The sequence below is a fragment of the Salvelinus alpinus genome, chromosome 3 (genome assembly GCF_045679555.1).
Source record: "Salvelinus alpinus chromosome 3, SLU_Salpinus.1, whole genome shotgun sequence".
In the NCBI taxonomy this organism is placed as follows: domain Eukaryota; kingdom Metazoa; phylum Chordata; class Actinopteri; order Salmoniformes; family Salmonidae; genus Salvelinus; species Salvelinus alpinus.
The window spans coordinates 46484512-46500724 of NC_092088.1; the positions used below are offsets into that span (position 1 = coordinate 46484512).

The window sequence follows — 16213 nt, forward strand, 5'->3', positions numbered from 1 at the left end:
TGACACAGTAAAATGTTAGCCAGTGCCTTTTTAAAGGTTGTCTGGTTTTGGCTCTTTCAAAGGATTTTCTCCCCCTCCCCCTAGAAGTTCGACTGAATTATTTCAGCAGGTCCCAAATGTCTTCCCACTCTACATTTTTCTCGCTACCTCTCCCTTTTGTCCTGTGTGTTCTTGGGACAAGGACAAGAAAATGGGTCTCTTAAGTTTAGTCTCCACAAGTACAAATTCCATGGGCTGTCATTGACTTGAAGCCTTTTAAGTCTCAATTTTATCTTAATCAAGGAAACGCGTCCTGTTTTAGGCCTGAACATCCCTTACCCAACTCCAACCCCACTCCGTCACTGACAGGTTAAAAGTTAACCCGTTCTCTTACATCGCTTTGATGCTAAATAGAGACGTATGTTCTATTGTGGCCACCTGTTGTCCTACAGGCCCCATGCAGCTCTTCTGTCCGCGTCCCTACGGTGCAGGGAGACCCATAGTGCAGACAGTCACGAGAAGGACAGGAGGGTTTGGTAGTGAGAGGGCATCGGGTCATAAAACCCGCTGTCAGGGAGCTCCAGCCGTTACTCACCGTTGCTGAAGAAAGCTGCCTATCAATGCGTCTGATGTATGATTGACCGTAATGCCGCCGCGCCCCCTCCCCAGTAGCTCCCGGTGGCTCTCTTATAGTCAGCCACATCAATGGCGCTCTATTGGGGGATGGGGGCGGGAATGCTCAGATCAATGCAGCCGTCACTTTACACAAGGCAATTCATATGATAATGGCCACTGGATTTATGTTCCAAAAGGGAATGGGCAGAATAGATATGCAATTGTTTTAATTCGTCTTTAAAATGGCCCAGCGAAAGGCTTACGAGGAGGCGGGCGTTTAAAGCTCTGTTCCTACAGCCTGGTATTAGACTGGTTAAACTGGGAAACTGTTCCAAGAAATATTGATATCCAACGCTAACGTGCCAACAGAAATGAGAGTAAATAAAGTATCGACGGCCCCGTTTTTTTTAATGTCCCCCTTGCATCCTTAAGTCTGGTCGTAATAGGCCAGTAAAATGCACCAGTAATTTAATGGGAGGTACATCTGTCCAGGTAGCAGTAACTAAAGCAGAGGATGAGAGCGGGGCTGGGGTGCTATAAATAGACAGTTAATTATGTGAATGCATCAACTGCTTTCTATCCCATCTCTCGACTGTCGGTGCGAAAATTGGTGGCCGTTTCCATTGTCATTTGTCTTGGACATGGTTTAGCTGTCGACAAGACCCAGAAGAAATTGGAGGGTTTGGGGGTGGGAGAAGTCCATGTTTGCATCTCCAACTGATTGCAGATTCATTCATCAATATGAACGGGAGGATAAGGAGGTCTAACAAACCCTGCCATTAGCTGCGAATGCCATCATATTCTGAGATAATCTTGTTGAACCGAAGAGGAATATGGCTTGAATATGAATTTTTGTGTTTTCGATATTAATTGATTTAGTCGGCGTGGACTAGGTAGTAATATCAATGAAGCGGTGACCTCAGCAGTCCTTTATCACAGTGTGGTTTGTTTGTTTGTTTGTTTGCCAGGAAGATTAATGTAAAGATGGTGGGTCTGGACCCAGATGCAGGCAAGCCAGGCTCTCAAACAGGGATGACTTTGAACCTGCCATGGTAACAAGGTTTTCTTTTTATCTCTCCCTCCATCAGAGAGGAAGTTGGCCGAGTCCTCGAAGAAGGCAACAACCAGACCCAAACCCATGTCCATCCTACGCTCACTGGAGGAGAAGTATGTGGCCATCATGAAGAAGCTCCAGTTTGGTGAGTGCTTTAAGTTTCTGTGCGTTTGTGTTCAGTGTGTGGTGTACAGTTGGGCCAGTTGTGGTTTGGTAGATACAGTATGTTGGAAATGTGATGGTTTCTTTTCAAGACAGAGGAGGAATGCTTAGACATACTAGAGGCAGGGCTCTTCACTCTGAGGCTGGCTGTTGGTTGGTCTCTCCCTCCTCAGTGCACGTAATGCCCAGAACACAGCAGCAGCACAGCCCCAAACCCCCTCCTACCTCTTTCTGAAATGATAGATAACGCAGTCCTGCCGGCTGTCTGCAGGGAGGAAGGTATTTTCTGTCTGTCACTTCTCATCCTGCCACGCCGTGGTTGATTACGGGACTTTTGTTGTGCCCGCAATTGATTTTTTTGCGAGCGGCACACGTCTAAAGTAACCGCAAGTGACATGAATGTAAACGGGCTTGCTCTGGCCCAAGTACAAGAGCGAGACGGCGACGAGCCAAGGTATCAAGGCAGGAACCCCGGTGTGGAATATGATTAAAGGACATAGGGGCCATGTCATTACTGAATAGAGATTTACTGCCAGATACATGCGTACTAGTTCGTCCAAGTGGGAGGATATTTGCATGATATGCCAACAGGGTGTTTGTTTCATGCCTTTTATTCTTTGATGTGGAGTGAACCATGTGAAAGTGTTTAAACCTTCTCTACAGCAGTCCCAGTAGGTATTGACATTAATACCCGTGTTGGGTCTCTCCCTGGCAGACACCTTTGAGATGGTCTCGGAGGACGATGACGGGAAGCTGGTGTTCAAGGTGAACTACCACTACATGTCTCAGGTGAAGAACGCCAGCGACGCCAACAGCGCTGCCCGCGCCCGCCGCCTGGCACAGGAGGCCGTCACGCTCTCCACCTCGCTGCCCCTCTCCTCCTCCTCCAGCGTCTTTGTCCGCTGCGACGAAGAACGACTGGACATCATGAAGGTACAGATGTATACTGCCCTGTCCTCTACGGTCCTCTGTGCTGTACCGTCTATACTCAGTCACACGTCCCATTCTCTTAGGACTATTTTACACCTACAGTAATCAATCCACTTGATTTGATATTGTACACACCTTTCAGCATGTCTTTTACAACGCCCAATCCACCTAGCCTATCATTTCCCCCCCCCCCCGTTTTATACATACAGTACTAGCCACTCACATTTTACGTAATCATCTATAGAAGTGATATCTGTTCATTGGTATTCAAGGTGTTTATGAAATGCCTTTACCGGAGACCTCATCTGTCTGATTCAGAGATGCCCTCAGGGCATGATGGCCAGCTGATGATGATGATGATGATGATGATGATTGAGATGCTTGTAAAAGGGAGCAGGGTGTTTCCAGTACTGTTCCAGTCAAATGGATGCCGTCTGGGGCACTAAAACCGCAGGACTTGCGCTACTTGCGGTTGTTGCAGCAGGGGGTGGGGGAACGAATTTTGTCTCTTGGAGACTCTGCTTCTGGTCTTGATAGCCTATGGCTTCGCATTCCAATGGTCGTTCGGCAACTGCCGTCATTGAAAAGTCTTACTCATTTTCCAATGACGTTGAATAAATGGCCCTGACCCCTTTTCTGATTAATGGCAAAGTCTCATTTGGTAAATGTCAAAACCCTCGTCTGCTAAGGTTCTATTTCTGCAAAGAACACAACTCTTTCCTTAGCAGCACAAGAACGGACCACTAGTTGACAGAGGCTGGAGGACGTGGTGAGACATTGTGGATGTCTAGTGACCCATCTGGGGTTGTTGCCCTCTTCATTTCAAGTGTCCCCAGAGAGCCCCTGTCCTACTGGCATAGTTAAAAAAAGGTGAATAAAAAATACTGCCATAGACAGTGTGTTATCATTCTTTCACCGGGAGCGGTAGCATCAAGCTATCTTAGTAGACATTATTAGCAAAACCACTTGCTCCAGTTTTCCCACCTACTTCTCTGGGAAGCGCACTAAAAGTGTCTGAATGTTAATTTGAAATCTACTTACCGCCTGAGTGACACTTGGTGCCCTCAAGCTATCTTGCGAGCGCTCTGCTGGTTTGGATAGGCATGCTCCTCCTCACACCTGACGCTGCTGAGACAGGGGTCAGTCAGTCAGTGTTTGACTCTCACCCTCCCCACACATTCTCTCCCTCTCTCACATACACCAACTACCTACCTACAGTGTGTCCGCGTCCTCTTTACCGTCACACGTCTTCTCGTATCTTCCTACCTCCCTCCCCTGGATCAGTGATTCTTTGATTTTTTTGTTGTTGATTATTCTGTGTCTTGTTCCTGTTCCAAACCCACGCTGCCTGCTTCTCTCTGCCTCTCCTCCTCCTCCATCAGCAAGCTGCTCTCTACAGCTGGCAGCGTGGCCAGCCCCCCCCCTCCTCCCCCTCTCCGTTCTCCTCCTCTACAGCTGGGAAAGCTAACCTGCCTGAAACTTCACTCAGACACCTTGTTTGTTGATGCAAGAACACAGGACACTCCCAGGATCTCCCCCTTCAGGGATGAAAGGGGATATTCACCGTTTTGATCTCACAATGTGACAGCTGTGTACAGCCAGCCGCACCCCCGAACCAGCCATAAGCCTACACGGCTGCTTCTCTCCGTCCGTTCTCTCTGCGCATCTCCCATCGTTTTTTAAAATGTTATTTAGCCGTGATGGTGAGCTTGGGGTGTGCAGACAGTGATGGGGTTTTGTTATGGATATGTAGATATATTTTAATTTCGCCTGTAAGGACTAGCAGGCCAAAGTCTTCACTGTGGCGCAGCCTCGGAGTGCCACTGCCAGAGAAAAAACAGAGCACAGGGACGGTCATGCTTGCACCTTAACGTCACTGAAAGCCTTGAGTTTCTAGCCAAACCCCATTCTATTGCAAATTGGTGCACCATTTACGTATTTTTATAAACCATGTTGCGGGCCTTACGTTTTTGGTTTGATAACAAATGACCTTGTTTAGTCATGTTACCTGGCTAGCTAGCTAACATGGTACCCTTTGGCTATGCACACATTTGGATTGCACAGGAAAAACAGAAAAGAGATACACTGCCTTCTCTAAGAGATGCTTAAATGATCATCTTTGAGAACTAACGACTAGGGGATAATCTAAAATTTCAAAAATGGCATGGGGCCATCATTTGATTTTATGAGTCACTCATAAGAACATTGCATAATCCATGGCAAAATGTGTAGAATTGCAGGAAATTAACGTTAAAACAGCTAAATTGTCTCTGCGGCCTCTACAATTTGCGGTCGGAGGCTGCTCCGTTGGCCACAGCCACTACCACACCCCGCCACCCCCACACGAACTTTGCCACCGCTGCTATAAAAAGAATCCTAAGGGAAACGCTGAAGCGTAACGTTAAATTCAACGTGTTTTATTGAGTAGAGGTGTGAATATCCGGGTCGGGGTTTTGTGCAGAAAGTATACAAAATGGGAACAGGCGTCCTGGGGGGACGGGCCAAACCCCAATGTATCACGATACTACTCAGTATTGTGAAACTTGGCCTGGTATCACGTCATTAGTACAATCTTGGTGTTGTGACAACCTCATTACAATTTTCTAGCAATTTACACATATTTTCTGCGTGTTTCTGTGCATATAATTTTTTGGGGGGCCCTCACCAGTTTGCATCCCTGGCCCTTCCTCCTTGGTCTAGATAGTGTCTCTCTGAGCTTGGCCCCCACAGAAACTCTGAAAGGGTTTTTTGTTTTAAAAAGCCAGAGCCAAATGCTCTTGAAACAAGGTCTCGGTGCAGTGGGTTTCAGATCAGATTAGCCCTCCGCTGTCAGGGCCTTCTGCGAGCGGCTAATGCAGTAAATCACAGCCCCCCCATTCGGGCATGCCATCCTTGAGCCTAAATACCTGTGACTAGCTAATAACCCGCTACTCAGCGCGTGTGAGCAAAGAACAGAGCAGGGGGGGGAGTGCGGGCTACCTCCCCACGAGGTCTTCCCCTGTATCGATCAGACCGAGCCACTTATACAGACAAAAGGTCTTTAGTTCCTGGTCACTGAAAGCACAAGGGTATTCCTGCAGAATTACCAAGATCCCTTTTCCCTTATTTGATCCTTTTTGGGATCTTCCCAAGCCTATCCGTCTGTCTGCCGTTTCTTTTCTTTTTCACTTCCTGTGGTCTCCTTGATTGATTAGCTAATCTCATTTTAGTGTGGAAATGAATTGGATTTCTATAATAGCCACGAGATATTCAGACAAAATATGCTGTCCTTTTGTGTCAGCCACCTCTAGTGGTAATGGGTGTGTTGAAGAAAAAAGGGGGTAGTGCAGACATGGGCAAACTACGGCCCGCGGGCCACATACGGCCCGTTAGGCTTTTTAATCCGGCCCGCCGAACTTGTCCAAATTATAGTAAAAACCTCCTTTTTTCCCCCTTTCCCTGCAATGCCCACGTTTCCCCAATAGATGGCGCACTCAAAACACATTGACCGTTGTTGGAGTGGCGCGTATTTCTCTTTATTTCACTTTAATTTTCACTTCGTTTCACGTCACCATTAAGCCCTTCTGTGAAAATGAGCGGACCAAAGAGAAGGAAAGTGGACAGCGAATGCCGAGTGTTTAATAAGGAGTGGACAACAAAATACTTCTTCACTGAAGTCCGATCAACGGCTGTATGTCTGATATGCCAAGAAGCTGTTGCGGTTTTCAAAGAGTACAATATCAGCCGTCACTTTGCCACGAAGCATGCAAACTATGCTAGCAAGCAGTCAACACAAGAACACATTTACGCACAGCAGCGGTACAGTAGCTTTATTAACACGCCGCACATCGCTCTTAATTTAAATTTAAATTTTCAGCTGCAGGTAGGATATTTAATACAGCCTATGTCTGTGTGCTTGGCAACGATACACGTGTACTGTTTGCGCGTGAAGGCGAGGGCGTCCGTGGCGAGTTTGTAGAGCGCGCGGTCAGGACAATCCATCCATGATTTTGCGGAGTTTAACACAAGTAGATATTATTGAGCTTGAGTATTTCGTTGTGTAATAATATGTTTTGAATGTTGAAAGTGATTCCATTTTTCAATAAATGTTGATTTCTTTAACTTTGCACCTTCGATTGAAACTTATTAAAAACAGACGCAATCTTGATAAATCACAGTGCGTATGTTATTTTAATCTATTTACATTTCCTCATCCCGGTATCTGCGAAATAGTATGTAAATGCCATATCTTGCATATTCCTTGAGACAAATTTATTAACTGATAAGGGCTATTTTTCACATTTGAAAGACAGTTAATAAATTGGGTTGTAGTGTTCTTACTGTGCTATGAGGTTTGCACACACTACATTTAATGCTTTAGTATATCCGGCCCAAACACTCCCTCCAAATGCTCCTGGCCCGGCCCCTCTGTCAAATTTTAGAACCCATTGTGGCCCGCGAGTCAAAAAGTTTGCCCACCCCTGGGGTAGTGAATTGTCATTAACCCCTTGTGGTCTGTGTGTTGCAGGTTCTCATCACTGGCCCGGCAGACACGCCGTACGCCAACGGCTGCTTTGAGTTTGACGTGTACTTCCCCCAGGACTACCCCAACTCCCCGCCCCTGGTCAACCTGGAGACCACCGGGGGACACAGTGTGCGCTTTAACCCAAACCTCTACAACGACGGGAAAGTGAGTCCCATATAGTTACTCAGGGTTAGGGGGTTGGTGAGGAGTTGGGTCAACTGCCTAGCATTTAATCAACAGTTTAAATGTTGGGGGTGTGGTTCATTTAGTGAAAAATGTTTACCGTCCCTTCAACTTCTGGCTTTCCACAAAAATATGTCAAATTTGAGTGTATATTCAGCACCAGTCTGTCCAGAGTGATCCCTCTGTGGCACCATCAACCTGTTAACCTCACAGCTTGGAGTGGAGAGAGAGAGAGCTTGATTTGAGTAGCCTTCCCTTCACACTAGTTTATTTTCAGTGTGTTGCCAAAATGAAAAAGAAGCGCACTATTCCCCCCCCCCCCCCCCCCTTCTCCCCTGGTGAAAAGCCGTGAAGGTGCTGGAGCCTGCCTCATCTGTTCTTCCTCATTAGGAAGGCTCTGACAAGGAACATCTATTTTCATAATGGAAGGAGACAGCTGCTCTAAGAATTACTGTGGGCTTTCTACAGCAGAGGTAGCACTCTGGTGAGGAGGCCAGGGCAAACTGCTTCTCAGCTTTCCCTCTGAATGAGGGATGGATTGAGGGGTGGATGGGTAGGAGGGAGGGCCTGTGGATGTTTACCTGGCAGTCGTTCACTTGTCTTCAACCCTTGATCTGTTTCTGTCTTCTCCAGGTGTGTTTAAGTATCCTCAACACCTGGCACGGGAGACCAGAGGAGAAATGGAACCCTCAGACCTCTAGCTTTTTACAGGTGAGACAGAAATCCACTGTACTATACCTCCACCACCCTTTCATGGGTCTGTGTTTGTTTGGGTGTTTCTGCTGTCAATACCCGAGTCCATCTCCATCAGTTGTTGGTGATGTTTGATCATCAGTGTCTGTGACCACAGGGTGTGTATTAATAGGTGGCTGTTTTGACAGATGCCATGAAAGATCCTCCATACTGTAAAGCCATCAATAGAGTTTATGTTGGCGTGTGTGTTGTTTTTAATTTATTTAACTAGGCAAGTCAGTTTTGAACAAATTCTTATTTTCAATGACGGCCTACCCCGGACGACGCTGGGCCAATTGTGCGCCGCCCTATGGGACTACCAATCACGGCCGGTTGTGTTACAGCCTGGAATTGAACCAGGGTCTGCTGCGCCACTTGGGAGCCCAAGGCAATACCATCTCGACACCTATCACTCTGAGCTGGGCTGCTAAGGGGTTTTATCACCAGCTTTATCGTTGACTGCCAGTCTGTAGTTTGTGTCACACTGGTAGAGACCTCGGGGCAAATCTCAAATAACACCCTATTCCCTATATAGTTCACTACTTTTGAGTAGTGCACTTGCACTATATGCGAAATGGGGTGACATGATTGTCTGAAGTAGTACACTGTATATGGAATATGATGTCATTAGAGCAACAGCCCTTGGGTCGGAATGGACAAAAGTACCCGCAAAATACCAGTCTCAAATGTCAACAGTAAAGAGGCTACTCCGGGATGCTGACCTTCTAGGCAGAATTGCAAAGAAAAAGCAATTTCTCAGACTGGCCAATAAAAATAAAATATTAAAGATGGGCAAAAGAACACAGACACTGGACAGAGGAACTCTGCCTAGAAGGCCTGCATCCCAGAGTAGCCTCTTCACTGTTGACGTTTGGACTGGTGTTTTGCGGGTACTATTTAATGAAGCTGCCAGTTGAGGACTAGTGAGGTGTCTGTTTCTCAAACTAGACACTAATGTACTTGTCCTCTTGCTCAGTTGTGCACCGGGGTCTCCCACTCCTTTCTATTCTGGTTAGAGCCAGTTTGCGCTGTTCTGTGAAGGGAGAAGTACGCAGCGTTGTACCAGATCTTCAGTTTCTTGGCAATTTCTCGCATGGAATAGCCATCATTTCTCAGAACAAGAGTAGACTGGCGCGTTTCAGAAGAAAGGTCTTTGTTTCTGGCCATTTTGAGCCTGTAATCAAACCCACAAATGCTGATCCTCCAGATACTCAACTAGTCTAAAGATAGACAGTTTTATTGTTTCTTTAATCAGAACAACAGTTTTCATCTGTGCTAACATAATTGCAGAAGGGTTTTCTAATGATCAATTAGCCTTTTTAAAATGATAAACTTGGATTAGCTAACACAACGTGCCATTGGAAGACAGGAGTGATGGTTGCTGATAATGGGCCTCTGTTCGCCTATGTAGAAAATCAGCCGTTTCCAGCTACAATAGTCAATTACAACATTAACAATGTCTACACTGTATTTCTGATCAATTTGATGTTATTTTAATGGACAAAAAATGCGCTTTTCTTTAAAAAACAAGGACATTTTTAAGTGACCGCAAACTTTTGAACGGTAGGGTATATGGAGCAGAAAAGCTGTAAAAAATAAAAAATTAAAATTGTTTTTTAAAGTGCTATTTGTCCTCTGAAGGGGGGAGGGAAAGAGTCATTTTCTGTGGATATTGATCTGGCAACAAGCCTAGCTAGAGTCCTTTAGAAATGGTTCCCTTTTCTAATTCCCTCATTTTCAGTGTTGGAGAGTTCATAGAGATGTCTCCATTGATTATCATTCTAGTTGGTGTCTGCCAGATCAATAATGGAAATAGCAGGCTGAATGGCGATATGGTGGAATCAAGTCAAAATCAGCCGGCCCTGATATTGGTCCTGATATCTAGTTGCGGTGAGCAGGTTGGGGAAGGGTGGGGGCAGGGAGAGGGTAGAAAGGTCACCAGGGTCTGAGTTAGTAGACAGTGTCCCGTGGCAGTCATACAGTATCAATTTCTTCATCTCCACTGATGGTTGAGGTAAGGATTGGGGTAATCTAGATCTATTGTTAGGCTGACAGCTATTTGACCGTCAGGATACACGTTGAGTGTTGTCCAGCTTGGCCTGGCAGACGGGCAGGCAGCCGTCCAGCTAGTGTCTGGCTCTGTGGTTAATATATGCTGGGCGGCGTGATGGAGCGAGCCGTGTACCCAGTCTCCTTGAGACAGCCCGGGGTATTAATTGAATTGTTAATAAAGATATATTGAAGGAGGGTGAAAAATCATGCTTTTGTCTGACGCTCCCTTAGTGTCCCCCATGCATTCTGTGCGTTGCTCATTGTGGTCTCTGCAATGTTCTCACCTATCCCCCTGCTTTTGTCTCCTCCAACTTTTCTTGCTCTCTTATCGCTCTTGCTCCCCCTCCTCTCTCTTTCTCCCCACACACCCCCTTTGGTAACCTCCCTACAAGTGGCTGTATGTGTATTTTGTAATGATCAAAAATATTCCATTAATCTCTCTCTCCTCCCCCCCTCTCTCGCTCTACAGGTGCTGGTATCGGTGCAGTCTCTGATCCTGGTGTCGGAGCCCTACTTCAACGAGCCGGGCTACGAGCGCTCACGCGGAACCCCCAGCGGCACGCAGAGCTCCCGCGAGTACGACGGAAACATCCGTCAGGCCTCCGTCAAGTGGGCCATGCTGGAGCAGTTACGCAACCCCTCGCCTTGCTTCAAAGAGGTGAGCGGTAAAATCTCTTTTGTCCCTAACCCCCCCCCCATACTATCCTACAGTGGCTCACCCTTTCGTACATACAATTAGGCTACCCCGCAGGTTCCCTGACACCTCAACCTGGCCCACGCCAGTGTTTAATGGCTCTCAATTCTACTGTAGTATCGTTCTTTGTCATGACAAAGCATTACGCTCACCATGCTCCCTTGTTACAGTAGCAACCAGCCTCTGCACACAAAACAAAACCCGGCAGATAAAGGACAATAAATTGTCTCCTTTGGGACGATATTAGGATAGTGGCAGATAATAAATTCACTGTTTACTATTTCCCAGGTAGATCATATCGCTCGTTTTTTAAATTTCCTCCTGTCCTTGACACGGGCCGTGCAGGCTGATAGCGTGGCAGATAGTGATCAGTCACCAACTCTGCTTAGAGAGAAGGGGGAGGGAGGGGAAGATGGTGCCTAGAAAGAGAGGGCGGGGGGTAGTGAGAAGCATAGGGAGGTTGGGAGGGGAAGAGGGCGGGGGTCTAGGGAAAGAGTGATGCAGAGGGAGTTTGGGAGGGAGAAAGTAGAAAGAGGAATGGGAAGATGGAGGGACAGAGTGTAGCAGAGGGAGGTTGAGAGGGATGGGAAGATGGTGCGGAGGCGGCGGGAAAGAGTGAAACAGAGGGAGGTAGAGAGCAGTAGAAAAAGAGAGGAAAAAGGTGTTTCTAATGAATTCCTCCAGACTGGGGAGGCGGGTGTCAGTGTCGCATACAGCCCTGTGTGGGTGCTGTCTGATGGCGGGAACTAAGGAACCACAGACAGGTGAAAGCCGCTCCAGTTTGGCTCCTAACGTGCTATATCTAATCACTCACACTGCGAACAGATAGAAGTCAGCCTCCGATATTCCACTCACTCTGTTGCTCCTCTGTCACACTGTAGCTCATGGGAGCTTCATGACACGGCAACAAATAACTTCTTCATAATGCCATTGTCATTGGCTTTGCTTTGTTGTTCACCTGTGTGTGTATGCACGCGCGCGCACACAGCCAACATCGATTAAAATATTGGATTCTGGTAATGTAGTCCTGGATGAAAACACGGAATTAAATTAAGATCCCAGATGCTTGCTGCTCTGCCAAGCAACCTCCGCTTTGCCAAACAGTAATGTATTTTCCGGTCTCTCTCTACCTGCAATCAGAAAAGAGAGGACGTCTGTCTGTGGGTCTCAACCTGAGCCTCCGGACCAATGTTTTCCTTCAACTAGACATCATTTAGCAGGCCGTCAGACACAGGTGATTAGCCCTGTTAGCTGGCCAGGCTGGGGAGACAGAGTGGGGATGTGGAATTTTGGAAAGCACTGCCATGTCCTTTCTGTCATTTGTATAGAGAGACCGGGAGGGAAGCCAGACTGAAATATTATGGAGGCTAGTCCAGAATCTATTGGCCCCGTGTTCCCCCATTTTATAGATATAGAACCATACCCGTCTCCCCCGAAATAAAGATTTACGGAATTGCCTAGAGAAATGCATCAAACCGGGGGAACACATTAACAGAGAAGAATCAGATGTATAGTTTGGGGAATAGTTCAAGACAATTGGTCTCCATTGTTTAAGTTGGTCTATTGAGGTAGAGGTACTGTTGAAGTACATTGTGTGTGTGTTCCACACAGCCAAACTCGTGTCACCAGCTCCCAGTATTATCCCATGCTCTGTGGTAGAAGGGTGGCGGTTTCTTTTTCGGGTCCCAGGTACAAAATCATCAGCTGTAGTATGGTATAGCAGCCTTTGTAATAAAACAGAGTTCTGACATCAGTGGCTCAATATGAAATGGACCATGGGAGCTGGGAAAACCAGCATGCCTCTACAATACTGCCCGAGTGCCCTCCTGAAATTCAATTAGGCTCATGTGACACTCCTGAGTTGCCATTTACCCGTCTAAGCCCATGGCGGAGACAGACGAAAATACTGTCCGCAAACATTGGCGAGCTATACTGCCCCACAAAGGCGAAATGTAGAAACTACGAATTTGGTCAGAAATCTTTGATCTGTTGTGATGGCCAGGTATATTATCTGATTAATGTGGCATTTTGTTTCTTGACACAAAAATTAAGCCAGTCGATCAGAAAACATCATGAAGTACCAGAAATTGCTTTCTGTCAGATTTTGCCGTTACATGTTTTACTTACTTTGCCTTTGTAGGAAGAATAGCCGTGGCACACACGCATACAGTACTATTGCCTCCGTGTTGATGGTGCATCAAGCTCAGCGTGGTCTCTTTCCGATCTCATGTCAACCGTGAAAGCGCTGACACCATAGACATTTATTTTTGGGGCCGGGGGATTATGTGTGAGATTTCCAAAGTTTTTATGCCCTATTTATAGTCTGAGATGAAGAATAAAAAGCAACCTTGAATAATGCAGCAGGAGATTGTCAGGTGGTGTTAGGAACAACAGGTCGGCCGCTGAAATCTAGTTCCCAGTGTGTGTGAGAGCCGAGGCTCTAGTGTGAGTAGGTTATTAGGGGAGGCGGTGCTGTGGGTGACATCCAAAACCCACCCCTCCAAATCTCAGGAAAGGAGCGTTTTCTCTCCTCAGGAGCTTAGCGAGACCAACACCCCTGTCAGGCCACACAGGGATGGAGCTCATTACCACAGGTGGCAAGAGTACCACAGTACGAGTCATAATAACCTTAAAACCTAGTGGTCAAACAAAGGTTTCCAATAATTTTCCACCGTTCTTTTTTTCCCATAGGTGATTTTTAGAAACACTTAAAATAAGGGCTGTGTTTCGGCTTAACCTGGCGTGACGTTTTCTTAACCCTGTAAATCTCTCTTGGACAAGGTGACTTATCAATATATTCGGCTCGATTTAAATAAAACGCTAATTAGCTGCTAATGTGGCTATCATGAAGAACTACAAATGCCATGATCTGGACCAGACTGCCGAATGGAGGCAAAGGTAAGAATCTCTGGATTAGCTATATAATGTTAGCTACATTTAGTATTGAATAAATTGGCTAAATTTCATTAAATTGACAATTCTGTGAACTGTCTCCTGAAAGTTTGTTTTAATTGACACTACCTGTTAACAAAGGTGTCAGCTAGAGATTTGTAGTCTTTGTAGTCTTGCATGATGTCTACTTTGATGCTAATTATCATTTTCGAAACTGAGTAAATACAGCCGAATATATATTGATTAAATGAGTCTTGTCCGAGAGAGATTTACATGGTTATCAAAACGCCAGGGTAAGCCTACATAAAACACAGCCCATATTTTACGTTTTTCTAAAACCCCTATGGGAAAAATGAAATACGATTGGAACCATTTCCCTGTTTGACCGCCTGATTTTATGGCTATTACGACACTTCCACTGTGGGGCTGTATGGGTCATGAAAAGGGGTAAGTTATGGAAACCATTAAGAGAGGAGTGTGTTCTTGTCCTGACCTCTACCAGCCCAGGTGTATTATACAGTGTGATTGATTCACGGTTCAAGGACCTTTCCAGAGCAGATGGAGCTAGCTACTTTGCGTGTTCATTTATCATGTAAACAAGAGGAGGATGCATCAGTGGCGAGACCGCGCACACACACACACACACACACACACACACACACACACACACAGAGAGTGCAGCTCGCACACCCTGTCAAGGAAATTAGTCATTGTGTTGAGCACACTCCATTACGGTGCATTATTGATGGGTTTTAACAAGACACCTCTGCCCAGTGGGACCTATCGAGGCTGGGGCGTTGACTCCTCTCCTCTCTCTGTGTAACTTGCTAACCCAGCACAGCCTGGTTGAGAATAATGCTTTGTAGTCTAGCTGGAGGAGAGATAAGGCTCCTGTGTTGGGTTTCGTGACTGAGAGATGGGGAGAGAAAGCTTGCCTGGTTTTGGACACACACACAGAGCAGGGAAAGCCAAGAGTGGAGGAGCGATGTGCCACAGCCACCGGGGTTTCCATGGCTACGCTGGGAAGGAAATTGATCATTGCCCTAATCTCCCTCCTTCCCTCCCATGGCCCAATTCTGTGGCAGCGACTGCTTGCCTCTGCAGATGGGAAGAGTGTCAGTCAAAAGTGACGATGGGGGCTTTTTAAAATGTCACTGTTTAGTCACCAGGATCTGTGTGACTGAGTAGGGCCTTGTCTTTGGCAACGGGGAGGGAGGGATTCTACAGGCGTGCCACTGAGCGTCTCCTCGTCTTTGTCAGGATGATGCGGTGTCCGGGGCGATGATTGAGAATGCTGACATGAACAGAACCACACCGCTGGACCCGTTGTGTTGAGGTCAGCGTAAATAAACCTGAGCTGTTTTTCCATCCAGAGGCCAAGCCATGCCATCTGCCGTGCCGCCTTTGCCCATTTGGGAAAGGAGGCAATCGTTCCCCTCTGCTGTGTCCACCCCCGCCTCAGTCCCAGCTGTAGTCACACACACGCACTCCCTCTCCGAATGGCGACAAGGCGTGTGACTGCAACTCCGAACACAACAAATCACTTTGTTACTATTGCAACAATAAATCGTCATTAACGGCAAATGAATTACTCCCAGTATATGCTCACCTAGAATGAATGGGGAGGGGGGTCCGAGACTAGGTTTGAGACCACCTCCCTAGCAGTTGACTATGGAGCAGATTTTAGTTATTCTAATGCTTATATACTGAACAAAAATATATATGTGGTCTGCAGTTGAGGCCAGCTGGAAGTACTGACAAATTCTCTAAAACGACGTTGGAGGAGGCTTGTGGTAGAGAAATGAACATTCAATTCTCTGACAACCGCTCTGGTGGACATTGTCGCGGTCAGCATGCCAATTGCACGCTCCCACAAAACTTGAGACATCTTTGGCATTGTGTTGTATAACAAAACTTTACATTTTAAAGTGGCCTTTTATTGTCCCCAGCACAAGGTTCATCTGTGTAATGATCATCCTGTTTAATCAGCTTCTTGATATGCCGCACCTGACAGGTAGATGGGTTATCTTGGCAAAGGTGAAATGCTCACGAACAGGGATGTTAACAAATTTGTGCACAACATTTTAGAGAAATAAGCTTTTTGTGCGTATGGAAAGTTTATGGGATTGTTTTTTCAGCTCATGAAATATGGAACCAACACTTTACATGTGTGCGTTTATATTTTTGTTCAGTAGATTCATACCCAGTAGATTGTTCAGTAGACCCAATCAGTAGATTGTCATACCCATACCTTCCTTGGTACTCTAAATGACGCTGAGTATAATACAGCTAATTAGCCATGAAGTCATTGTGGATAGGTGCGTATTAGCAGCAAATTAGCAATTACCTTATCGTATATGCACTGCTAATTTGGTAAGATTTCGTTGATTGGAAAGGTGAAAGCAATACAATACAT

The 16213-nt window shown here is 46.3% G+C and overlaps 1 protein-coding gene across 20 annotated transcripts in view; it reads left to right on the forward strand.

The window, feature by feature from the left end:
- Nucleotides 1-16213, forward strand: part of LOC139570845 (dual E2 ubiquitin-conjugating enzyme/E3 ubiquitin-protein ligase BIRC6-like) — a 138207-nt gene that overhangs the window by 114324 nt on the left and 7670 nt on the right. For all 20 annotated transcript variants that reach the window (XM_071393100.1, XM_071393106.1, XM_071393113.1 and 17 more), the window contains 5 exons: nt 1683-1793; nt 2526-2743; nt 7248-7409; nt 8061-8138; nt 10681-10869. In XM_071393100.1, coding sequence (XP_071249201.1) covers nt 1683-1793; nt 2526-2743; nt 7248-7409; nt 8061-8138; nt 10681-10869 — 758 coding nt within the window. The remainder of the gene's footprint in view (nt 1-1682; nt 1794-2525; nt 2744-7247; nt 7410-8060; nt 8139-10680; nt 10870-16213) is intronic.